We start from the raw sequence: 25,423 nt of genomic DNA, 5'->3' as shown, positions 1-25,423 counted from the left end.
CGATTATTTAAAACACACTTAAAAAAAACCAAATTATCTCTACAGAAAACAAACCAAGACTCCCCCCTCTATCCTACTTTCGTATTTTCTTACGGATAATGATTATCTTTATTTATCATAAAAATAATCATGATCGTTAAAATAATTAAAATTTGAATCACCTATGCATATAAAAATTTAAGTTTTTAGGATAGTAAGTAGTAGTTGACAGTAGTATCACAATTATCTTGCTATCTCCTGCCTCCTCCTCTAGCCCTAGAAAGGAAACGTATCTTGAGAGATCAGAAACTCTCGAATCCCCGGCCTTAGAGTCTGAGGATTCTGTCATCGCGATTCGTGTTCATCCTCCTTCGTCCTCGTTTTTGTTGGAACCAAAAGGACTTGGAGGGAGAGAGTGTAAAAACACAGAGAGATTATATTACACAATATGCCTTTGTAAAGGCTTAATGGAGTACACACAAACTTTGCTAAGCTTCTAACTCTCTCTAAAATCTCACTCTCTCACTGTCTCTCTCCCTATTTCTTCCTGTTCCAAAGCTCTCACTGCTGGAGGCTTCCCTGAAGCTCACATACGTGTGGCTTCCTTGATGGCCTGAGGTTCTCCGCCTGCATGTGGCGTGAGATCCTCTCCCTGGCCTGTTGACCTGAGGCTGCGATGCCTCTCTTCGAGGCCTTCCGGCCTGCTCCTGCTCCTTGAGGCCTTCTGGCCTTCTCCTTTGAGGCACTTTGGCCTAATTTCAAATGCTTCACGTACAACCATATTTATAATCATCTTCCGCCGCCTGGACTCTACCGCCTGAACTTTTCTTCTTGGCTAAGGAGTCAACAATTGTCTTGGCTAAGGAGTCAACAATTGTGGGCTGCGTTTCCTTCACGTGCAAGTACTAGCAAAGTTGAACTTTGCTTCTTGCTCCTTGAAGTCTTCAGCAGCAACTATAATATTTTATTGTGTGCCCAAGACTTGTACTTTCTTCATTATTTTTCTTCTCAGGCGGCTTAGAGAGACGTGGTGCTGTAGCACACGTTTCTTTGGCGATTTATTATTATATTAGGTGTTGTGTTCCAACAGTTTTTCCTCCAGCTGCGCGAGCGGAAGAAGATGGTGCTGGCACAGTTAGGCGGGACCATAACCCGCGCCATACGGCAGATGAACAACGCGACGATCGTAGACCAGAAGGTCCTGAACGAGTGCCTCAATGAGATCAACCGGGCCCTCCTCAACGCCGATGTCCGGTTCCAGCTCGTCCGCGACATGCACAACAACGTCAAGCGCATCGTCAACTTCGACGACCTCGCCGCTGGGCACAACAAGCGCACGATCATCCAGCAGGTACGGGTTCTTTGTTTTATTTTCTTCTTTTTTTTCCTGTTTTCCTTCTTTTTTTGGATTGAGCTGGCTTCCAACCTTTCTTTTGACGTGGGAATAGAGTTTTCAAGCAAGCATTATTATGACGGGATAGGGTAAGACCACGACGTGTACAGAGTATGCATGTTATCATATATATATATATATATTATTTAAGCCGTACGTGAATTCGCCCGGGCTTTTGATGAAGTTTTGCTGAATAATTTGCATATAATTTGATGAAGTCCATATATTGGATGGGGTTCCTAAAATATTTCAATTGCGATACGTAGGAAGGTGATTCATGATAGGATTTATTGGTGTGCCTACGTTGACACGTGGCTGTGAGCTCAGTGTTATTAGAAAATGCGACACATCTCGCTGCGTGAATCAACCATCGCGATTAAGGTTTTTTTTTTAATTAAAGTAGGAAATCATTAATTTTGTTCCTTCAGGAAATTGTCAATTTTGAGTATGTATTTAGATTTTTGGACTCCAATTTGATAGGATCTCTTCCTGAAAAAAATTGCCTTTGATTAGGAAACGTCGTACTTTACTTTCTAGATATGTGGTTAATTTTGATTTGCTATATGGGGATAAAAATAATGTGTTACTCCGGTGGCATCTCGTTTGGAAGAACTTTAGCTCCTCAAGACATTAATGTGACTGTAAATGCTAGTTCTTATGTTTAGTATTGATATGATCTTTGCTTTCAGCATAGCTCTATTCCATGTACTTTTTTGTGTTTTGGGGATGGGTGGAATATCCCGTAGATGTGTGTATTGTGTTATTTGATCCGTTTGATCATATTATAAGGACGCATCCGTCATGGCACCGTTTGTCAGACTTTTGTCTCTCATCCCCGTCTAAATGTGATCAGGAAGTACTCATGCGGTTCACTTGTGGCTACTTTTGTTTCAGGCCATATTTAATGAGCTATGCAACATGTTGGATCCGGGGAAGCCTTCCTTTACTCCTCAGAAAGGAAAGACAAGTGTCATTATGTTTGTTGGTTTACAAGGTGCTTAAAGATCTCCTTTAACTTGAGTTGATGTTTGTGAATCTAGCTGCTTGGGATATGGATCATCCATTGTTACATCCGTGCATTCTCTTCTAGTGGTTACAGTTTGCTTGGAGGCTTTATGTACTGTTTATGCTTTGATGCGTGAATAGAGTTTTCAAGTACGCATTACTGTGGCAGGATCGGGTAAGACCACGACGTGTACCAAGTATGCATATTATCATCAAAGGAAAGGTTGGAAGCCAGCTCTTGTCTGTGCTGATACTTTTAGAGCTGGCGCCTTTGATCAGTTGAAGCAGAACGCCATCAAAGCTAAAATTCCATTTTATGGAAGGTACTTTCTTTCATGCATTGCATTTTATTTCTGTTCTGCTCCTGTTTGCAGACACCTAGTTCCTCAAACAAAATGAGTAGCACGGTCAGATTTTGTAAGGAAACTTGAGGTCTCCAAGTGCACTTGTTTTCATCATGCATAAATTCTTTCTCATGTCGATTGGTTTATCCTTCATTTACACCTGAGCGGGCTCACAGAACTGAACATTAAGGACTGTCATGTTTCGATTCAATTTCTTGGCCATCAAATGATACAAGTTCTGTGACAGTTACGCGGAATCGGATCCTGTGAAAATTGCTGTTGAAGGTGTGGAAACATTTAAAAAGGAAAATTGTGATCTCATAATTGTTGACACGAGTGGGCGTCACAAGCAGGAGGCTGCTCTTTTTGAAGAAATGCGTCAAGTTTCTGAAGCAACGGTAGCATATGATCCTTTTGGGCATTTTCCATTGGATCTCTGCTTCTTTAAGATTTTAACATGTTGCATGATATGCTGCAGAAACCAGATCTCATCGTATTTGTTATGGACAGTAGCATTGGTCAAGCTGCATTTGATCAAGCACTGGCATTCAAGCAAAGTGTTCCTGTTGGGGCTGTTATTGTGACTAAGATGGATGGTCATGCGAAGGGTGGTGGTGCTCTTAGTGCGTAAGTGTTAATTTGGTTAAGTCAGAGACATGCCATTTCATTTTCCATATTTCCCTCTTCACAGTCCCCACCATTGAAGTGGTTTTCTAGTATTTGAATGGGGTAATAGAGTGGATTCACGGACAAAATGTTTGCATACTGTTGCAATACGAGTCTTTGGAGTAGATTGCTGCTATCTTGCATTCCCATATATATGTCGTGTGTGTGTGTGTTTTTCTTTAAATGGTGGCAGCTATGACCCTATTCTGAATTATAGCTCCTGAATGAATATCACTAGTTATATTCTTCGTTGGATTCTAATTGTTAGATCTTCATACTTTACAGGATTGTTACTATACGTCAGTTTAGGTGAAAGATCACATAAATAAACATTTATACTTGTTGTAATCGAAAGTGATTATTATTTCCGGGTGACAGAAGGAGAAATATTCTCTATAGAAAAAAAAAATAGCTGGGAATCCAGCATGGATAAGTTTTACCCGTCGAAGGTTACTTAACTTACGATACTTTGGAATATAAAAATGCTTGCGTATGTTGCTTTGGTCTGAGTTTATTTGTTTACGGGTGCAGTGTTGCGGCAACGAAAAGTCCCGTGATCTTTATAGGTACTGGAGAGCATATGGATGAGTTTGACGTGTTTGATGTTAAGCCTTTTGTTAGCCGGCTATTAGGTAGGTAGTTTCATTTGGGTACTGCCTTTCGATGCGTCTTTTTGATATGTATGAGTGTGAGATGCCTTTTTTTAGTGATTTGATATTTTGGGGGAAACTATTTTTCAACGTAGGTATGGGCGACTGGTCTGGGTTTATGGACAAAATTCACGAAGTGGTGCCTGAAGATCAGCAGCCTGAGCTTTTACGAAAGCTTTCTGAAGGGAACATTACCTTGAGAATCATGTATGAATATCTTCAGAACACTCAAAAAATGGGTCCAATAGGCCAGGTTTGTATTTCTTCCACCAGTGGATATGACGCTTTATCTTGTCACCCCATGCGTTTATGCCCATGCATGCATGAGAATGCACAAAACATGTGTCGAGATCAGTCGATAATGACCTAGGCCAATGGTTTGCTTCTCTTGAATCAAGGTCTTTTCCATGCTACCGGGATTAAGTTCTGAATTGATGCCGAAGGATCAAGAGGTAGAAAGCCAGGCGAAGATCAAAAGATACATGACCATGATGGACTCAATGACAAACGAAGGCAAGTCATGCTGTGATATGTAGTTTAGCTGTTTATTATCGTGTCTTATGGTTGCAGCGAAGGTCTTAAGTTCAAATCCTTGCCTCTGAGCCTGATTATACAAGTTCGATTTGTTCCAGAGCTAGACAGTCCGAATGCAAAGATCATGAATGAATCGAGAAGTATGCGGATAGCAAGGGGTTCTGGTTGCGACATCAGTGAAGTCATGGAAATGTTGGAAGAGTATAAGCGGCTTGCAAAGATTTGGAGCAAAATGAAGGGACTTAAGATCCCGATGAGGAGGTGCGATATGAATACACGGTCTCGAAACCTGAATGCACAACACGTGAGCGGAGTTCTCCCACCTCAGATGCTAAAGCAGATCGGTGGCAGGGGCGGTTTGCGGAACTTGATGAAGTAAATGGGTACTGCGTAGGATATGATGGGCATATTCGGAGGTGGCGATTCATAATGGCTGATTTGTTAAGTGCATTGTTCAATTGTAACCAATTAGATTTTGATAGAAGCTGTTAATACGAATAGGAGAAACTCTAGGATAGCCAATTCTATACATTCAATGTACTCTACGGATAGAGAAAAACATAGAGTTGAACATAGCAGAATAAGGAATTGAAAATTTTTGTTGAAATTGTTCATTTGGAAATTTCTTGAAAAGTTAATCATAGGTTCTTCTCTCCATTGGAACAATAAGGCCGATATGTTTATTACTAAACTTGTTAAAGATATGAAATATAACAAAGGTATATCTTTTTGATCAAAAGTTGAATCAATCATTAGAAGAAGAATCAGGCAAAAAATCAGGATACATTCTAGGAAAATAAATCTTCCATTGAAAAGAAGCAAATGAAAGGCTTTCATAAAAAATTATTGCATAATCTAGAATGATATTTTGACTCTGTATGTTTCAAATCATGAATTAGTAACAACATCCAATCTTCAAAAATTTGAAATCAAAGTGGATACACTTATCATCGGTACCAAGGTTGTCAATATTGGGGAGGAAAAGTTCTATATCCACTTCAAAGCGAAGCTCTTATGTTAATTAGTTTGTTTCACAAAAAATAAATGAGTTAAAAGTAACCAATTGTATCACTTGAAATTATAATCATAAAAAAATGTTATATGATTGACAATAATTTGTGTTTAAATAATTTCGTGAATAATGGAAATTTTCTTTGTTCATTCTTCTTTTCTTTTAAACAACATTAGTGATTTTTTTTTTTGAAAAATATTTTTTTAAATCAGTTATTTTTCGCTAATGAAATGCATTCATAATTAGAGATTTTGGGGTACTATCAAGTGGGAGTACTATCAATGGCACTTATAAGACAAATTTTATGATAATTGGTGTATATATTATTTCTCTTTTTTCTCGCAAAATAGATAGAAATGAGAAAAAGAAACTTCAGGACTGCGGGGAAGGAAGGAAGGAAGGCGTCCCTTTTCTTTCCTGAGCCTCTTCTGAGCTTGACCTGAGCAAATAGCTTATAGATAACTCAATAAAAAAAAAAAAACATGTATTGCTTTAGTACTGTTATAATCTTCATTTAGTATAGTTTTCATTTCATTAAATTTTAATTACGAATTTTGTGCATGTGTCATGGCCCGAAGGAAAGCCCAATCCAAGAGGATTATAAACGATGGCCGTGACTCAACTGTGGAACAAGCGACCCTCGGATACTAAGTGCTAGAGTTTTCTCGAGTCGTCTAGAATACTCCTAGGGGTGAACAATATGGTAATTGTACATTTATGTAATAAATATGGGTAGATGGTAGTTGGGAAGGTACGATCTTCACCGTTAAATCGATGAAAGATCTACGGATACGGTTTATCATGTACTTGTATATATAGGGGTCTCCTCTCCCTCTCATTTAGAGTTGAAATACAAGTTCAAAACTTCTCTCTCTAGAATTTCTCTCTCTAAAAGTTGCTTCTAAAAGTTAGATGATCGGGAAACGCTAGATCGATTGGCCCCGGCCTGTTACACATGCTTATCAACTAAGATAGATTGCATATTTACCATATCATTTTGTTTCATGGCGACCGAATGAACCTGACCGTCAGTCGTTCCTTGGAGTATCTTCAAATGAAGTTGCAAGTTGCTCAGTGCCCTTTCATTTTCAATTTAAAAAAAAGAAAAGAATTCATCTCTCTTTTTTTTTTTTCATTATCTATTTTGTGAATCATTGATAAATGACATTATTACATATTATCAAGAATTGATATGGAGACATGACATTATTACATATTATCAAGAATTGATATGGAGATGTAATGGAGAGATTCTTGGCCCAGAGGACATATTTTTCACCAGCCCAAGAGTTTCCTGCGATCCTCATTTACACAGCTATATGGTGGATCCTTGTGTTTGACCCGCCGTAGCAGGAGGAGAAAGAGGAGGAGGCAACCAATTAGGAGGAGGATGCTTTTCACTTTTCTCATTTGTTTCACCTTGTTTTAGTGCTTTAAGATTTTTCCTTTCAAGGTTCACTTCTAGATTGTATATTGGCAAATGCCCCTCTTATTTTTTTCCTCTTTCATGGAATTTCCAAGCGATAATCCGCTATGCGCTAATGACCTAATTATCTCTCATAAGCCTAATCTAATTCTACTTCTAAATCGCTAGTGGCCAGTTCGCAGCAAAGAAGGTACAAAGATCTTTTCGTCTGGCGTGATGATAGAAGGTGCTGAGGATACATGAGGGAAGAGTCCAAAAAGCATCCACATTCCCCAAGTGCTTTGGGGGAATGAAGCTTAGCCTGGCTGCTTCCTTTTTTGCAAAGTTTCTTTTTGTGAAGCCTTAATTTTAATGTGGAACAAAAACAGTTTGATGAGAAAAACTGTAATATATGTCCATTTAGATTGATTTTTCTATCATCCATGTACGATGCATCTGAAGTTTCAGTTAATTTTTTTTTTTGATGAAACATGACCTCTGTCAACACCAGTGCCTCGATAATTCCAGAGGCCATGCCACACAGCAAATGCAAATATTCAGCCATATCGAGAACGTCTTTGATAAGAGGAATATTATGCATGCACAAGACCCTCATCGCAGTATAACTTAGAAACAAATGGTAGCCACAGCCAAAAGAGAGTTTTCTTTGTAGTCATGTTCTTCAACCTGAGAAATACCACCATGGTAAGTCAAGTCAAGAGGGAAAAGAAATCTCAACTAAGGGAAAAAATTTATATGAGATTTCAAATTCAGGGATCCATATTATTTAGGTTTCCATGATCGTGGATGTGTACTCAAGATAGTTTACTACTTAGTCTTAGATAGTTCTTTTAATTAGAAAACTATGTCTAGGGAAAATAATAACCTTTATAATGTGTGGTATGCGATGGGTACCCAATAATTCAAGTGAGATAGGTTCGAAATACCATTTTACAAAATCATATAGGGTTTGGGACGACTTGATGAATATCCAAAAGTTATTGGAAGGGGTTCGGCATGAGGCATCCAAATATGGGTTAGAATATGGGTTCTAGGACCATTTTGCCACCTCCATTTGCTGTTAAGTATAGCTTTCATCTAATGTGTTTAAGAAATTTTTTTGAAATATATTTAAATATTATTATATTAAAAAATTCAGAAATAAGGAAAATCCAAAGAAAAAACAAAAAAATAAAATACTAAATAAAATTTAAAAAAATATATAAATAATATATATTAAAAAATTTAGAAGATCTTGTATTCGCGAGCGCAAATAAGGAAGGAAGCACTTATGCGTTGTACGGACTCTATCAATCGCAATTTGATTTCTTGTATTCTTTTGGTTTAATTATTATGACAAGAGAGTTGCCACTAACTTTTCTAAGTCGATTATGAGTCAAAAAGAGACATGAGAAGGCCTTACTTTTGTGAAACAAAAATTTCAACTCACCGCTAGACTTGTCAAAATGGGTTGAAGACCCATTTCTTAACTTATATAACCCATATTTGATAGGTTGAGTCATTAAATGGGTAACTTGTATTCAATAAATTTGTTATAAATGAGTTTAAAATGATAAAGTCCAAAGAAATATATAAATATATATTTATTTTGTTGGAATTGACTTTCTATAATAAAAACGCTTTAAAATACCGATGTAGCTAGAAAGTTATCATCGGAAGTGGAAAAACAAGTCTGGAACCCATGTCTAATGGTGTGGATAATAAATGGGTTGACTTAAGTTTTAAAAACACATTCGGATGCTACAAAATGTTTTAGAACCGATTTCTTTGATGAGCTAATTGCTAGTAGAGAGAGATAATAGCACCTTCAATAGAACATCCACATCACCACAGGGAAGTACGGGATAACCGATCTGTGCTGTAGGCCGAACATTGGCAAACACACCACCCACATCTGATCTATTCCAAAAGCTGGACTCTGCTTTTGGAGAAGCACCCTTAATTTTGCTGCTCTCTAAATGCTTGGGGCATCAATTGCTGCTGCAACTGCAGTTGACTGGAAGGATGACATGACTGCATCCAAGATTTCAGCCACTGGTTGAAGCCAAACTGATGCTGATTCTGTCCCTAAAAAATAGTTAAAGATGAATCCGATGGCGCAGAGTCATCCATTGTATCAGTTATACCACAGTTAAACTCCAAAGTATATCAGGTGAATAGTGAATATTCTACCAAATTAGCCTACCAGGAAAATATCTCTGCAGTAAGGATTCTAGAACGCCATCCATCCAGCAAGGACTTTGCAGGCAGTCACCACTGCAGCACATGCAAATGTAGGTTGTCATAAAACTCACACAAGATGATTGCTTGCACGTTAGGTATTATGTGAATATGATATACGTTGCAAGTTCCTATATTAGAGTTCAATGGCAAGCATTACCCTGTTTCAGACAGGGAATGCTGGAAAACGTCCATGAACCACACCGTAATCAGTCGAGTAAATCCAGCAAACCCAACATGACTGAGGATCTTAGAAAGACCAAAGAGATATAAGCATGAAGGATTTGTGAGACCTATCCTTGTCTTTGCAGGCTTCTCTTAGCGCCAGTGGAGTTTCAGGTCGGATGGTTGCCGAGGAATTCAGTCTAGGCAAACACCTCTACTATCCACAAGTCCACCACTCTTCATTAATGGTAGGCGTTGTACTTACTTAAAGTAATGATAAGTTAAATTTTCAAACAGAAACATATTGGTTACGAGCCATTAAACAAATCGTTCCAGTGGAGTGGTACAAAACAAGAGTATTATGAACCCAATAGCGTGGAGAAATGTCAACAGTTCCAGATGCGGGTGCCTACAGCATGCAAACCCAATCCCATTGTTTTTATACAAGCAAAATGCCAGAATGAATCTACTTTGCAGTTAAACAGGAGACAATCCATATGGGATGGATCAATTCCTTCGTATTCTGCATTGTACAAATCCTCCGAAAAACACAAATAGAGATTGAAAATTGTGAACTTATTATGCTATATGAGAAACGGAAACGCACCTCGGCATAAACTGGTCAAGAGGGAAAATAAATCTCAACTAACTTGAGGGGATCTGGATTATTTAGGTTACCATGATTGTTGATGTATACTCAAGATAGTTTACTACTTACTTTGTGTTAGATAGTTCTTTTTAAAAGAAAACTATGAGAGAAAATTGGACTTGTCAAAGTGAGTCAAAAATTCATTTCTTAACCTATATAACTCATATTTGATGGGTTGAGTTATTTTATGATTAATTATATTCAATAAATTGATTTCAATGGACTTAAAATGACTACGTCCAAAGAAATATGATGTTAAATGGGTTAATAGTTTATCCAACCCAACCCCGAAAAACAATGAACTCCCCAAATTGTTCTTAGTTTAAAGAAGTCTTAATGGGCTTGTAAAATACGCATGAATTCACACTTATCAAAAATATCGAAACGGTTTTTTTTTTCTCATTAATTTTTTTTTTATCAATCTTGTAAGTTTTGTTTGTCAAGTAACACAGTAAACCTTTCTATGGTCACATTTAACATTATTACTTTTACTTAATATTCTAACATTAATTCTATGATTACAATTAGTGATCAGCATAAATAATCTTTTACGATATCTTACATTTCATTTAATTAAAATTTCAATTCCCCCATGTCATTCATCTCTGCGATTTCAAAAATTCACCACAAAATACTAACTTTTTCTTATTCCTCATTATAAATCAATACAAAAAAATGAAAATTCTATGCAATTTCTTTCACCATCTTATAATCGAAATAGCCAATTCCGTCCAAATAATATATACCCCTAAAGAGCTTTAAAATATGTTAACTATGTGGATAGATGTCAAATACATGTTATTAAATTTGTGTTGCATATAAATAGCACAATTCAAGCTAAATGGATGATTTTAAGTTGGACCAATTTCGATCCAATCCTAACCCAACCTAACCTGACCATTTCATAGCCCTACTCACCCACAGAGATTAAACTAACTCCGTGATCAGTACCTATTTTCTTTTAAGGAAAGCTTTCCATGCAATCTCGGTTGGTTTTATGGCCTAACACGCAGGCCTCTGTTTCCATGCAATCAAGGGTAATAATGCAATCAAATCAAACGACGACTGAAAATAAACATCCAAACAAGGAAGCAAGTAGATAAAGTAATAAATTAAAAAAGCAGTTGAGTAAATAGTATTAATATTAAATACAAGCCGAACAAGAGTTCATATTCACACCCTAAACCGTCCAAAGTTTGGCACCCGACATGCACTTTCACGGATTACGCTTTTTTATGGATCAACATAAGACTTTCCCTCGATTACCTAAGCCCCTGAAGACTACCAAGTTCCACTCCATACTGTCCAATGACGACTCCCTCATTCATGCTTTCGGGACCCAGAAATTTTCCTCATGAAATATATTTACGAAAGCGTTTTCAAGGTACAACATCATACCACGCAAAAATTTGCTGCATTTCACAATCCCTTGGTAGCTATACCATGGCATGCGCAAAGAAAGGGGCAAGATAAGATCACTTCAACACACTGGCGGTTGAACATAGAATATCCAGATGGGACGCAGCATCTTATACTTCAATTCAAAGTGACTCCGGAACAGTCGCATTGAAGCTCAAACTTATAAAATATTAAGTCCTCTCCAACAAGAAAAAAGCACACCAACTGCAGCAACTCTTAAGGAAAAGGAGCTGCTAAGAAGCTATTACGAATCCTGGGTACTTAGTTCAATCACATCATTCTGCATGTCACCAAATCATTATTTTTCAATAAATGACAATGCACAAAAAAAAGGGTGCACAACATGAGCTTCAAGAGGCAGCCTCATGACAGCAGAGCCTTCATTATAGTGCATCATCATCATCGTCGGGAAGAGGCTGACTAGCAGCTTGAGCAAGCTCCGCCTCATGCCTGCAAGCACAGTAGCTGGCTGTCAAATGCAAGTAATGCACCAAATAGACATTCTGGCTGCATTGCAAGTTTGAGCATGTGTGCCAATGTGTGAATATATAAATAACGGATATAGCATAAGAAAGTCAACAAATGAAATTTTAACTCAAATCTAAAATGTCATAAGCACTCGAGGAATCGGGACGCCATGGCAAGCAGGCAAATAATTTCCTAAATCAGCAAATGGAATTCCACCGAATGGGGAAAAGAGAGATGGGTTCCGTACTGTTACTGGGCAGCCAAGTCAACGTGTACTTCCGGAGGAGCAAGAGCAGGAGACTCCACAAAGTGAAGGTTAGGGTCCCTAAAGTTCCAAAAAGAAACAACATGTTACATCATCCACGACATAGACAAAAGATGATCTGAGGAGTACAGTAATAATTTGAATTACCCAACAAGTTTTCTGGCGAGATAGAGGAAAGGCTTCTCAAAATTGTAGTAGCTTTTGGCAGAAATCTCATAGTATTGGAGATTCTTCTCCCTGTGGAATGTAACCTGCTTTGCCTTAACTTGCCTGTTCTTTGCATCCACCTTGTTTCCACACAGAACAATGGGTATGTTCTCACGGACCCTAATATCAAAAGGACTTAAAAAGTTAAAAGCCACTTCTATACAAAGGACAAGCTATCAAACAGAAAAGTTTTTTTTTTTTTTTTTTGATTAGAAAATGCATTGTAGGAAAACCTGCAGAGCACGCGATGCCATGTAGGGACGTTCGCATAGGTCAACGTGGCAGTAACATCAAACATGATGATGGCGCATTGGGCACCATTGCTGCAGAAGAAAACAACCAAACCCATATGAGCAATTATACATGCCACTTGAAACTTACAAATCCAGAACAAACGTGATCAAAAGAATCTGAAACAACATAGTAATGAAGGCATATACCAAAAAATTTGGCACACTATACGAAAATAAGTTCTAACAAAGAAATGCGTAGTCTCCCATTTATTTACCAGTAGCCATCTCTTTGACCACAAAACTCCTCGTGGCTGGCAGTATCCCAGCAGGAAAATCTAATCTTGCCGTAGTTTGTGAAGAAATCCAACGGATACACGTTAACACTGACGGTCGCTGTTCATCCCCAATCAAAATCCAATCAACTCCCATCACAAATTGAGCGGGCCCCAAAACAATAAGAACAATACAATCCAGACACGTACGCTCATATTTCTTTCTCAAACTCTCCAGTCATATGCCTCTTCACGAAAGTCGTCTTGCCTGCGAAATGCATAAATAGTTATGAGGCAAACTAAAACAACACTCCCCACAAAGATCAAGAACATCAATGCCCAAGATTCTTAGGGGAGCCCTAACCCATAAAAAATCGATTTTCACCTCCATTCCAGCAACCAAGTTTTAAAAGGCAAAATATACATTTCCGCGGTAAATCCTCGATCAAGGCATACGCAAGAACACTTCCCCATTAATTCCAGATAATAAGCATCTACACCGAAAAAATTAGGAAATCACTACCAAAAGCAACGATCCCATCCCCCAACACACACAATCACATGAAAAGCACTCGAGAAAAACCAATACAAAGAAAAAACACAAGCGAGCAGTCGAGTCGTTCAATCAAATCGAAACTAGGAAAATGAGGAAGAACGCCTCCGTCACCGACGATGACGAGCCTGAAGGTCGGGTAATCGACGGTTTGTTGATTTGGCAAAGCCTACCAAAAAATAGAACAAAGAAGGAATAGGAAAAACTGCATTGGAGCCCCAGGCCGAAACGACATCGATCGTCCCCGCCTCCAAGAGCTTGCGAACGGCGATCCATCGGCGACGATCGGCCGAAATAGACAAGCGACGAAGGATAAACCCACTCACCGTGATCGAACGCTCATTAATCGTGATCGGTCCATCGACAGCGACGAATGGCGAAGTAAGTGGCCCATTCACCGTGATCGGTCCTCGGAAATGGATGAACGGCGGAGGAGAAGTCGTGCGCACCATGAGACGCTTTCCAAGAGACGCAAGCAGCAGAACAAAGGGCAGGCGAGCGAGATAGAGGGAGGGCGGGAAGATGGGAGATGGTGGCGGCAGACCCCGGGTGGGTCGGTCGAGAGAATATTATAATTATATTATACCCTAAAAGCTCCACGTCATTTTTCTCTGATCCATTCACGCTTCGACACCTGTCGTCCGGGCCCGCCACGTCTTCTCTCTGCTCTCCCACGTCGTTTTAATTCAAACCAAAGCGCGGGCGGAAAAACTCGGCACTCTCTCGCCTCTTTACCTTCTCTCTTCTTCCTCCTCTTCTGACGCTTGACACTCCTCTGGACTCTACCCAACGCGCTGAACCTTCTGGTCTAGTGGTTCCTTCGACGACGACCGTCGCTCTCCGACGACGGCGACGGCCATGCTCTCTCCACTCAACGGCCTCATCTTAGGGCTGCATTCTCTCAGCACACTTCTTCCTAAATTGCGCTCTCTCCTAACGACCAATATGAAGAAGTGCAATGCTATTAACACAACCATCATTTCCTTCAACTTCAACTGCAGTTTAGACCTCAAAATCCATCTCTCAGGGACTCTCACTCGGCAACCCAGGAATGCATCTCTCGAAACATAAAAAGTTCTCATACCAATTGGATATTTTGATTGTTCAAATAGGAATGTCAAGGCGAGACAACTTGCGAATTCCAAACCCAGCAACCGCAGAAGTTCAGTTAGTGAATCTGGTACTTTCAAGTCTCAGTGAAAATGAGACGGAGAAGACGTAAAGTGCAAACGGGTCAAATGAATTCTCATTTACAGTGGACTCGCTCATCCCGCGTATAATACGGAGTACAAAGATATTACATCCAAAAGCACCACGATACAGGGAACGAATGATGAGGGTTCACAAAGGAACAGTCACATTGTTTGAATTGTGGTGATCAAGCATGGACTTGGAGCTAGGGAAAATGCATTTTCTACCAAAGCTCAATTTTTCTCTCGCTCTTTAACAAAGGCCACTTCTCCAGTTGCTTCCCAAGGCGACAACAAGTGCTTCTCTCTTGATTGGTGTTGGCTATCTCGGTAGTCACAGTCGATATTAGATTCAGTACCGTCTTCCTCTGAATATTAACAAGGTATTTTCTTACAAGAAAATTCGATAATCAAAGGTTGCGACTAAGAGACAATTTGTCGCAGTAATAAAGGAGTTATTGTTGAAAACAGATAAACACAATCTTTTTCCCAAGCTGCATGCCAAGGAGTAGCTTCTTTCTTGTATTTATGATCAAAATTTTGTGGTGTGTGCAGAAGTGGTGGTATTTTTTGCTCGATCTTGTGGCGCTCTGATTATTTTCTCAGGGGTCCAGCTTGGAAAACATGTATTGCTTTAGTACCATTATAATCTTCATTTGGTATAGTTTTCATTTCATTAAATTTTAATTACGAATTTTGTGCATGTGTCACGGCCCGAAGGAAAGCCTAGTGGGTTCTAAACAACGGCCATGACCCATCCGTGGAACAAATGACCCTTGGCTTGTATTCCCAAAGTCCTAGGGTTTTCTTGAGTCTTCTAGAATACCCTAGGATGGGCGATACAGTAATTGTACACACATGTAATAAATGTGGGTATATGGTAGTTGGGGAGATACGATCTCCACTATTAGATTGAGAAGAAATCTACGGATACGATTTGTCCTATACTTGTATATATAGGGTCTCCTCCCCCACTTTGTATCATCTCATTCAAAACTGAAATACAAGTTCAGAACTTTTTTCTCTAAAATATCGTTACGCTAGATCGACGGCCAATGACACATGGATATTAACTAAGATAATTTTCATGTCATTTAGTTTTGTGGCAACAGAGTCGACCTAACCGTCAGTTGTTCCTTGGTGTGTCCTAAATGAAGCTGTTCAGTGCTCTCATTTTCAATTTTTTTTTAAAAAAAATAAAGAGTGCATCTCGTTTTCTTTTCTTTATCTATTTTGTGAATCATTGACAAATGACATTATTACATACTAATGGAATTTACTGAATGTAAAATAGATATAAACAAATCCGATACAAAATTCATCGGGTGTCCTAAACGAAACTTGTGGCGCGTGCCTAGTTTTCGATATAGAAATAGTCGAGGAAGACACAAGCAGTCTCTCTTCGCCTGTTTCGGATCATCCTTTCGAAAATGTGTAAAAATATAATATGATGTCTTTTTCTCTTATTGTTTATAACTGATTACCGACTTCAACGTCTGAGAACAAGCTGTTAATGAAAAGCAAAACTTCATTCAACTGATTTTCAAGAATAGCTGGCGGTCGCGCCAATGGCAAAGTGACTATGTAGTAGTCACGGGCGAGTCGCAAACGCCTCAAGAACTTCCGAGTGTACCGGGCGTTGAGCAAACGACAAGGGTAGATATCGAGGCAGAGGAACAACACACTCGTGGTCTTGATGATGATGATGTGACAGTGAGACCCTATCAAGAATTGATAGGGAGATATAATGGAGAGATTCTTGGCCCTGAGAGATATTGTGGACGTTCATACTGATGTATATTTTTCACCATGAGGAGTTTCCTGCGATCCTCATTTACGCAGCTGTATGGCTGATCCTTGGCATGGAAAGTAATGACGATGAAAGTGGTGATGAGGAGGAATGGTCACTGGAGTTCAGAGAATTGTTGGAGCGAGATAATACCAATACCGTGGTTGAGAATAGAGGTCACGGGCGGAACATATGGCCAGGAGAGTCCTCATTTGACCCGCTATAATAGCAGCAGGAGGAAGAGGAAGAAGAGGAGGGAAGAAGAGGAGGAAGAGGAGGAGGAGGAGGCAACCAATTAGGAGGAGAATGCTTTTCACTTTTCTCATTTGTTTCATCTTGTTTTAGTGCTTCGCGAGGTCCATGGAAAAGATTTTGTCTTTTCATGGTTCAATATTCTTGTGAAATAAAGATTTTGCCTTTCAAGTTGTATATGGCAAATGCCTCTCTTATTTCTTTTTTTTTTTTTTTTTCCTCTTTCGTGGAATTTCCAAGCGATAATCTGGTATGCACTAATGACCTAATCATCCCATAAGCCTAATCTAATTCTACTTCTAAATCGCTAGTGACCAGTTCGCAGCAAAGAAGGTACAAAGATCTTTTTGTCTGGCGTGATGATAGAAGGTGCTGAGGATACATGAGGGAAGAATCCAAAAAGCATCCACATTCCCAGGTGCTTTGGGGAATGAAGCTGAACCTGGCTGCTTCCTCTTTTGCAAAGTTTCTTTTTGTGAAGCCTTAATTTTAATGTGGAACAAAAACAGTTTGATGAGAAAAACTGCAATATATGTCCATTTAGATTGATTTTTCTGCACGATGTAGCTGAAGCTTCAGTTAAAAATTTTATTGATGAAACATGGCCTCTATCAACACCAAGGCCTCGATAATCCAGAGGCCATGCCACACAGCAAATGCAAACATCCAGCCATATCGAGAACGTCTTTGATAAGAGGAGTATTACGGATGCACAAGACCCTCATCGCAGTATAACTTAGAAACAAATGGTAGCCACAGCCAAAAGAGAGTTCTCTTTGTAATCATGTTCTTCAACCTGAGAAATACAATCATGATAAGTAAAGTCAAGAGGGAAAAGAAATCTCAACTGAGGGAAAAAATTTATATGAGATTTCAAATTCAGGAATCCATATTATTTAGGTTTCCATGATTGTGGATGTATACTTGAGATAGTTTACTACCTACTTTGTCTTAGTTAGTTCTTTTTATTAGAAAACTATGTCTAGGGAAAATAATAACCTTATGTGGTATCCGATGGGTACCCCATAATTCAAGTGAGATAAATTCAATATACCATTTTATAAAATCATATAGGGTTCGGGATGACTTGACAAATATCCAAAAGTTATTGGGAGGAGTTCGACATGAGACAACCAAATATGAGTTAGAATATGGGTTCTAAAACCGTTTTGCCACCTCCATTTGCTGTTAAGTATAGCTTTCATCTAATGTGCTTAAGAAAAAAAAATTTTGAAATATATTTAATAAATATTATTATATTAAAAAATTCAGAAATAAGGAAAATCCAAAGAAAAGACACACAAAAAAATACTAAATGAAATTTAAAAAAGATATAAATAATATATATTAAAAAATTTAGAAGATCTTGTATTCATGAGCGCAAATAAGGAAGGAAGCACTTATGTGTTGTACGGACTCTATCGATCACAATTTGACTTCTTGTATTTTTGGTTTAATTATCATGACAAGAGAGTTGCCACTAAATTTTCTAAGTCGATTATGAATCAAATAAGACATGAGAAGGCCTTACTTTTGTGAAACAAAATTTCAACTCACCGCTAAACTTGTCAAAATGGGTCGAAGACCCATTTCTTAACTTATATAACCCATATTTGATAGGTTGAGTCATTAAATGGGTTACTTGTATTCAATAAATTTATTATAAATGAGTTTAAAATGATAAAGTCCAAAGAAATATATAAATATATATTTATATCGTTGGAATAAACTTTCTATAGTAAAAATGCCTTAAAATACTGATGTGGCCAGAAAGTCATCATCGGAAATGGAAAAATGAGTTTGGAACCCATGTCTAATGGTGTGGATAATAAATGGGTTGACTTAAGTTTTAAAAACACATTCGGATGCTACAAAATGTTTTAGAACCAAAACCCCTCCCAATAACTTTTATTAACTTTTGGATATTTGTCAAGTCATCATGAACCTTGTATGAGTTATTGGGTATTGGATACCTCTCTCTCTCTCTCTCTCTCCCTCTCTCTCTCCCTCTCTCCTCTTGCCAAGGCCGATTGCTTGCCACAAGCGAGCCTCAAGTTTAAATGGAAAACCGTCAATTACCCATTAAGTCTAGAATCGATTTCGTAGATGTGATTATTGTGAATCTTGATATATTGTTTCGTCTTTGATTTGGACAGGTGCCTTCTTCACCTTAGGCTCGATGTATGGGAGGAACCTAATCCAATGCAAGCGATACATTGATTGATGGTTTGTCTATATGTCACCCCGGAGGGTGTATACATGCCAGAATTCTTTACATCATCTCTGTATTCCGTTCCATTGCTCGAAGTTCATAAGTTGGAAAGCGCTAGTCCTCGGTTTTCGATTTGCAATTCGAGGGTTTGAGCCAACATTAAGTTTCAATTATGTTGCATTTGACATCGGCTAATGGTAAATTTCTCACGCAAATGAAGAATTCATTCATACTGAATTCAATGGATATAACACGTTGAATACATTATCGGTTTTGAGGAAACTTCTAAATAAGAACCCGATATATCCTCAATTTCTTAAATAAGGATTTGAAATGAACATTGTATAAAATAGTGGCCTAAAGTGACTTTATTTTCTCAAAAAATGTCTTGAAATAGACCTTATTTCAAATGAAGGCTATGTTAATCTTAAAGGAGGACTTGACCCCTCACCGGTAGGCCGTCGGCATGGCCAATGGTGGTGCTTCAGTGAGGGCTGCGACCCTCTCCCTAAATTGGGGGAGTTTTGTTGGCCCTCACCCAAGGTCGCACTCGACAATGGGGCGACGACCAAAGTTGAGGGAGGGCTGGTTGCTAACCATTCCTCTTGTATTTTTATTTTTATTTCTTTTAGTTTGTCTTTTTATGGAAAAAAAAATATAAAAAGGAAAAAGAAGAAAAAAAAAAGGAAGAAAGTAAATGAAGAAAATACTCTTGATTAGCTAGTGAGGTTAGTTTTTTTTTTTTTTTTTTTTTTTTTTACGAGACCGACATAGCCACTACATGTCTTTGTTTGAAACAAAATCAACTTCAGGCTTTATTTGAAACAAGATCCATTTTATGTTCTTATTTGAAAAGACGAACTTCGAATCCTTATTTGAGAAATAAAAATTATTTTAGAACCCTTATTTGAAATTTCGTCTCAATTTTGCTTTTTTTGTGCTCGCACAAGTACGACAGGCCCAAATTACATATTAACCCATGGATTCATTCCGACTCGAGCCCAAAACGCAGCCCATTTGAGGCCCATCAACTGAACCCACTCCCGAGGGAAAATTCCCCAAACAAGGGGCGACTTATCGTGTTCTTATGATTAATTGAAAACACTTCAAAAAACAAATCATCTCTATAGAAAACAAATCAAGGCTTCCTCCTCCTCTAGCCCTAGAAAGAGAATATATCTTGATTCTTGAGAGATAAGAACCTCTCGAATCCCCATTCCTCTCTCTCTCTCTCTAATCCCCGTCCTGAGAGTCTTGGGATTCTTTCATCGCGGTCGGCTTCTTCGTGTCCGTCTTCCTTCGTCCTCGTTTCCCTCCAGCTGCGCGAGCGGGCGAAGATGGTGTTGGCCCAGTTAGGCGGGACCATAACCCGCGCGATACGGCAGATGAGCAACGCGACGTTGGTAGACCAGAAGGTCCTGAACGAGTGCCTCAACGAGATCAACCGGGCCCTCCTCAATGCCGACGTCCGGTTCCAGCTCGTCCGCGACATGCATAACAACGTCAAGCGCATCGTCAACTTCGACGACCTCGCTGCCGGCCATAACAAGCGCAGGATCATCCAGCAGGTACGTGTTCTTTCTTTTGTTTCTTTTTTCCTTGTTCTTTTGGATTGATCTGGAGTCCAACCTTTCTTTTGATGTGTGAATAGAGTTTCAAGCATGCATTATTATGACGGGATAGGGTAAGACCACGACGTGTACCGAGTCTGCATGTCATCATAAAGAAAAAGAAGGTTATAAGCCGTACGTGAATTCGCCCGGGCTTTTGATGAACTTTTGCTGAATAATTTGCATATAATTTGATGAATTCTATATTTTGGATTGGGTTCCTAAAATATTTCAACCGCAATGCGTAGGAAGGTGCTTCATGATATGAGTTATTGGTATGCCTATGTTGACATATTGTTATGAGCTCAGTGTTATTAGAAAATTCAACATATCTCACTGTGAAAATTAGCAATCGTAATGAAATTTTTCTTTCATCGAAGTAGGGAAAATATTAATTTTGTTCCTTCAGGAAATTGTCAATTTTGAGGATGTTTTAGATTTTGGACTCCAATTCGATAGGGTCTCGTGCTGAAAAAAAAGTGCCTTGATATGAAGCTTTGATTAGGAAATGTCCTACTTTACTTTCTAGATATGTGGTTAATTTTGATTTGCTATATGGGGATAAAAATAATGTGTTATTCCAAGGGGCGTCTCGTTTGGAAGAATTTCAGCTCCTCAAGACATTAATGTGACTGTAAATGCTAGTTCTTATGTTTGGTATTGATATGATCTTCGCTTTCAGCATAGCTCTATTCCATGTACCTTCTCGTGTTTCGGGAATGGGTGGAATATCCCGGAGATGTGTGTATTGTGTTATTTGATCTTTTTGGTCATATTTTAAGGACATATCTGTCACTGGCACCGTTTGTCATACTTTTGTGTCTCATCCCCGTCTGAATGTGATCAAGAAGTACTCATGCGGTTCGCTTGTGGGTACTTTTGTTTCAGGCCATATTTAATGAGCTATGCAACATGTTGGATCCGGGGACGCCTTCCTTTACTCCTTAGAAAGGAAAGACAAGTGTCGTTATGTTTGTTGGTTTACAAGGTGCTTATAGATCTCCTTTGACTTGAGTTGATGTTTGTGAATCTAGCTACTTGGGATATGGATTATCCATTGTTACATCCGTGCATTCTCTTCTAGTGGTTACAGTTTGCTTGGAGGCTTTATGTACTGTTTATGCTTTGATGTGTGAATAGAGTTTTCAAGTACGCATTATTGTGGCAGGATCTGGTAAGACCACGACGTGTACCAAGTATGCATATTATCATCAAAGGAAAGGTTGGAAGCCAGCTCTTGTCTGTGCTGATACTTTTAGAGCTGGCGCCTTTGATCAGTTGAAGCAGAACGCCACCAAAGCTAAAATTCCATTTTATGGCAGGTACTTTCTTTCATGCATTGCATTTTATTTTTGTTCTGCTCCTGTTTGCAGACACCTAGTTCCTCAAACAAAATGAGTAGGACGGTCAGATTTTGTAAAAGTAAACTTGATGTCTCCATGTGCACGTGTTTTCATCATGCATAAATTCTTTCTCATGTCGATTGGTTTATTTTTCATTTACTCACGAGCAGGATCACAGAGCTGAACATTTAGGACTGTCATGTTTCGATGCAATTTCTTGGCCATCAAATGATACAAGTTGTGTGACAGTTACACGGAATTGGATCCTGCGAAAATTGCTTTGAAGGTGTGGAAACATTTAAAAAGGAAAATCGTGAACTCATAATTGTTGACACAAGTGGGCGTCACAAACAGGAGGCTGCTCTTTTTGAAGAAATGCGTCAAGTTTCTGAGGCAACGGTAGCATATGATCCTTTTGGGCATTTTCCATTGGATCTCTGCTTCTTTAAGATTTTAACATGTTGCATGATATGCTGCAGAAACCAGATCTCATCGTATTTGTTATGGACAGTAGCATTGGTCAAGCTGCATTTGATCAAGCACTGGCATTCAAGCAAAGTGTTCCTGTTGGGGCTGTTATTGTGACTAAGATGGATGGTCATGCGAAGGGTGGTGGTGCTCTTAGTGCGTAAGTGTTATTTTGGTTAAGTCAGAGACATGCCATTTCATTTTCCATATTTCCCTCTTCACAGTCCCCACCTTTGAAGTGGTTTTCTAGTATTTGAGTATTTGAATGGGGTAATAGAGTGGATTCACGGACAAAATGTTTGCATACGGTTGCAATACGAGTCTTTGGAGTAGACTGCTGCTATCTTGCATTCCCATATATATGTCGTGTGTGTGTGTGTGTTTTTCTTTAAATGGTGGCAGCTATGACCCTATTCTGAATTATAGCTCCTGAATGAATATCACTAGTTATATTCTTCGTTGGATTCTAATTGTTAGATCTTCATACTTTACAGGATTGTTAATATACGTCAGTTTAGGTGAAAGATAACATAAATAAACATTTATACTTGTTGTAATCGAAAGTGATTATTATTTCCGGGTGACAGAAGGAGAAATATTCTCTATAGAAAAAAAATAGCTGGGAATCCAGCATGGATAAGTTTTACCCGTCGAAGGTTACTTAACTTACGATACTTTGGAATATAAAAATGCTTGCGTATGTTGCTTTGGTCTGAGTTTATTTGTTTACGGGTGCAGTGTTGCGGCAACGAAAAGTCCCGTGATCTTTATAGGTACTGGAGAGCATATGGATGAGTCTGAGGTGTTTGATGTTAAGCCTTTTGTTAGCCGGCTATTAGGTAGGTAGTTTCATTTGGGTACTGCCTTTCGATGCGTCTTTTTGATATGTATGAGTGTGAGATGCCTTTTTTTAGTGATTTGATATTTTGGGGGAAACTATTTTTCAACGTAGGTATGGGCGACTGGTCTGGGTTTATGGACAAAATCCACGAAGTGGTGCCTGAAGATCAGCAGCCTGAGCTTTTACGGAAGCTTTCTGAAGGGAACATTACCTTGAGAATCATGTATGAATATCTTCAGAACATTCAAAAAATGGGTCCAATAGGCCAGGTTTGTATTTCTTCCACCAGTGGATATGACGCTTTATCTTGTCACCCCATGCGTTTATGCCCATGCATGCATGAGAATGCACAAAACATGTGTCGAGATCAGTCGATAATGACCTAGGCCAATGGTTTGCTTCTCTTGAATCAAGGTCTTTTCCATGCTACCGGGATTAAGTTCTGAATTGATGCCGAAGGATCAAGAGGTAGAAAGCCAGGCGAAGATCAAAAGATACATGACCATGATGGACTCAATGACAAACGAAGGCAAGTCATGCTGTCATATGTAGTTTAGCTGTTTATTATCGTGTCTTATGGTTGCAGCGAAGGTCTTAAGTTCAAATCCTTGCCTCTGAGCCTGATTATACAAGTTCGATTTGTTCCAGAGCTAGACAGTCCGAATGCAAAGATCATGAATGAATCGAGAAGTATGCGGGTAGCAAGGGGTTCTGGTTGCGACATCAGTGAAGTCATGGAAATGTTGGAAGAGTATAAGCGGCTTGCAAAGATTTGGAGCAAAATGAAGGGACTTAAGATCCCGATGAGGAGGTGCGATATGAATACACGGTCTCGAAACCTGAATGCACAACACGTGAGCGGAGTTCTCCCACCTCAGATGCTAAAGCAGATCGGTGGCAGAGGCGGTTTGCGGAACTTGATGAAGTAAATGGGTACTGCGTAGGATATGATGGGCATGTTCGGAGGTGGCGATTCATAATGGCTGATTTGTTAAGTGCATTGTTCAATTGTAACCAATTAGGTTTTGATAGAAGCTGTTGATACGAATAGAAGAAACTCGAGTTGAGCATAGTAGAATAAGAAATTGAAAAATTTTGTTGAAATTCTTCATTTGGAAATTTCCTGAAAAGTTAATCATAAGTTCTTCTCTCCATTGGAACAATAAAACCAATATGTTTATTACTAAACTTGTTAAAGATATGAAATATAACCAAGGTATACCTTTTTTTTATCAAAGGTCGAATTGATCATCCGAAGAAGAATTAGGCAAAAAATAAGGATACATTCTAGGAAAATAAATCTTCCAGCGAAAAGAAGCAAATGAAAGGCTTTCATAAAAATTCTTGCGGAATCCAAAATGAGATTTTGACTCTGTACGTTTCAAATCATGAATTAGTAACAACATCCAATCTTCCTAAAATTTGAAATCAAAGTGGATACACTTATAATCGGTACCAAGGTTGTCAATATTGGGGACGAAAAGTTCTATATCCACTTCAAAGCGAAGCTCTTATGTTAAGTTCGTTTGTTTCACAAAAAATAAATGAGTTAAAAGTAACCAATTGTATCACTTGAAATTATAATCATAAAAAAATGTTATATGATTGACAATAATTTGTGTTTAAATAATTTCGTGAATAATGGAAATTTTCTTTGTTCATTCTTCTTTTCTTTTAAACAACATTAGTGATTTTTTTTTTTGAAAAATATTTTTTAAATCAGTTATTTTTCGCTAATGAAATGCATTCATAATTAGAGATTTTGGGGTACTATCAAGTGGGAGTACTATCAATGGCACTTATAAGACAAATTTTATGATAATTGGTGTATATATTATTTCTCTTTTTCTCGCAAAATAGATAGAAACGAGAAAAAGAACATGCAGGACCGTGGGGAAGGAAGGAAGGAAGGAAGCATCCCTTTTCTTCCCCGAGCCTCTTCTGAGCTTGACCCGAGCAGATAGCTTATAGATAACTCAATCCAAAAAAATAAAATAAAATAAAATAAAAATGCGTACCTGCTGGATGATCCTGCGCTCGTTGTGCCCGGTGGCGAGGTCGTTGAAGTTGACAATGCGCTTGATGTTGTTCTGTATGTTGTGGACGAGCTGGAGTGTCGGCGTTGAGGAGGGCCCGGTTGATCTCGTTGAGGGACTCGTTCAGGACCTTCTGGTCTATGATCGTCGCATTGCTCGTCTGCCCTCCAACCTAGACAAAGTTCAATCACTATTGTTTTTTTTTTTTTTTTTTTTTTTGGG

At 38.7% G+C, this 25,423-nt stretch overlaps 1 protein-coding gene and 2 pseudogenes across 1 annotated transcript; 2 read left to right on the top strand and 1 right to left on the bottom strand.

Annotated features, from left to right (window-relative positions):
* The first annotated feature begins 1,064 nt into the window (after positions 1 to 1,064).
* LOC104438500 (signal recognition particle 54 kDa protein 2) lies at positions 1,065 to 5,183 on the top strand. Its single transcript, XM_010051660.3, has 9 exons — positions 1,065 to 1,330; positions 2,267 to 2,366; positions 2,547 to 2,700; positions 2,969 to 3,119; positions 3,200 to 3,348; positions 3,919 to 4,019; positions 4,133 to 4,290; positions 4,436 to 4,550; positions 4,670 to 5,183. Exons 1-9 carry the CDS (start codon positions 1,100 to 1,102, stop codon positions 4,948 to 4,950), a joined length of 1,440 nt encoding a protein of 479 aa, XP_010049962.2. The 5' UTR covers positions 1,065 to 1,099; the 3' UTR covers positions 4,951 to 5,183.
* A 6,318-nt stretch (positions 5,184 to 11,501) lies between these two features.
* Positions 11,502 to 13,991, bottom strand: LOC104430782 (annotated as a pseudogene).
* A 6,208-nt stretch (positions 13,992 to 20,199) lies between these two features.
* Positions 20,200 to 24,145, top strand: LOC120292132 (annotated as a pseudogene).
* Positions 24,146 to 25,423: the final 1,278 nt, after the last annotated feature.

The sequence above is a fragment of the Eucalyptus grandis genome, chromosome 3, assembly GCF_016545825.1.
Source record: "Eucalyptus grandis isolate ANBG69807.140 chromosome 3, ASM1654582v1, whole genome shotgun sequence".
NCBI lineage: Eukaryota > Viridiplantae > Streptophyta > Magnoliopsida > Myrtales > Myrtaceae > Eucalyptus > Eucalyptus grandis.
The sequence above is the reverse complement of the archived record's forward strand: the minus strand, read 5'-3'. Positions and strand labels throughout refer to the sequence as shown.

Bases quoted from the DNA above. Each gene is read 5' to 3' on its own strand.
- LOC104438500 (XM_010051660.3), top strand. From the start codon at position 1,100: ATGGTGCTGGCACAGTTAGGCGGGACCATAACCCGCGCCATACGGCAG. The intron at 2,367-2,546 runs GTGCTTAAAGAT...TTACTGTGGCAG, and splicing joins TATGTTTGTTGGTTTACAAG to GATCGGGTAAGACCACGACG. The intron at 4,291-4,435 runs GTTTGTATTTCT...TCTTGAATCAAG, and splicing joins AAATGGGTCCAATAGGCCAG to GTCTTTTCCATGCTACCGGG.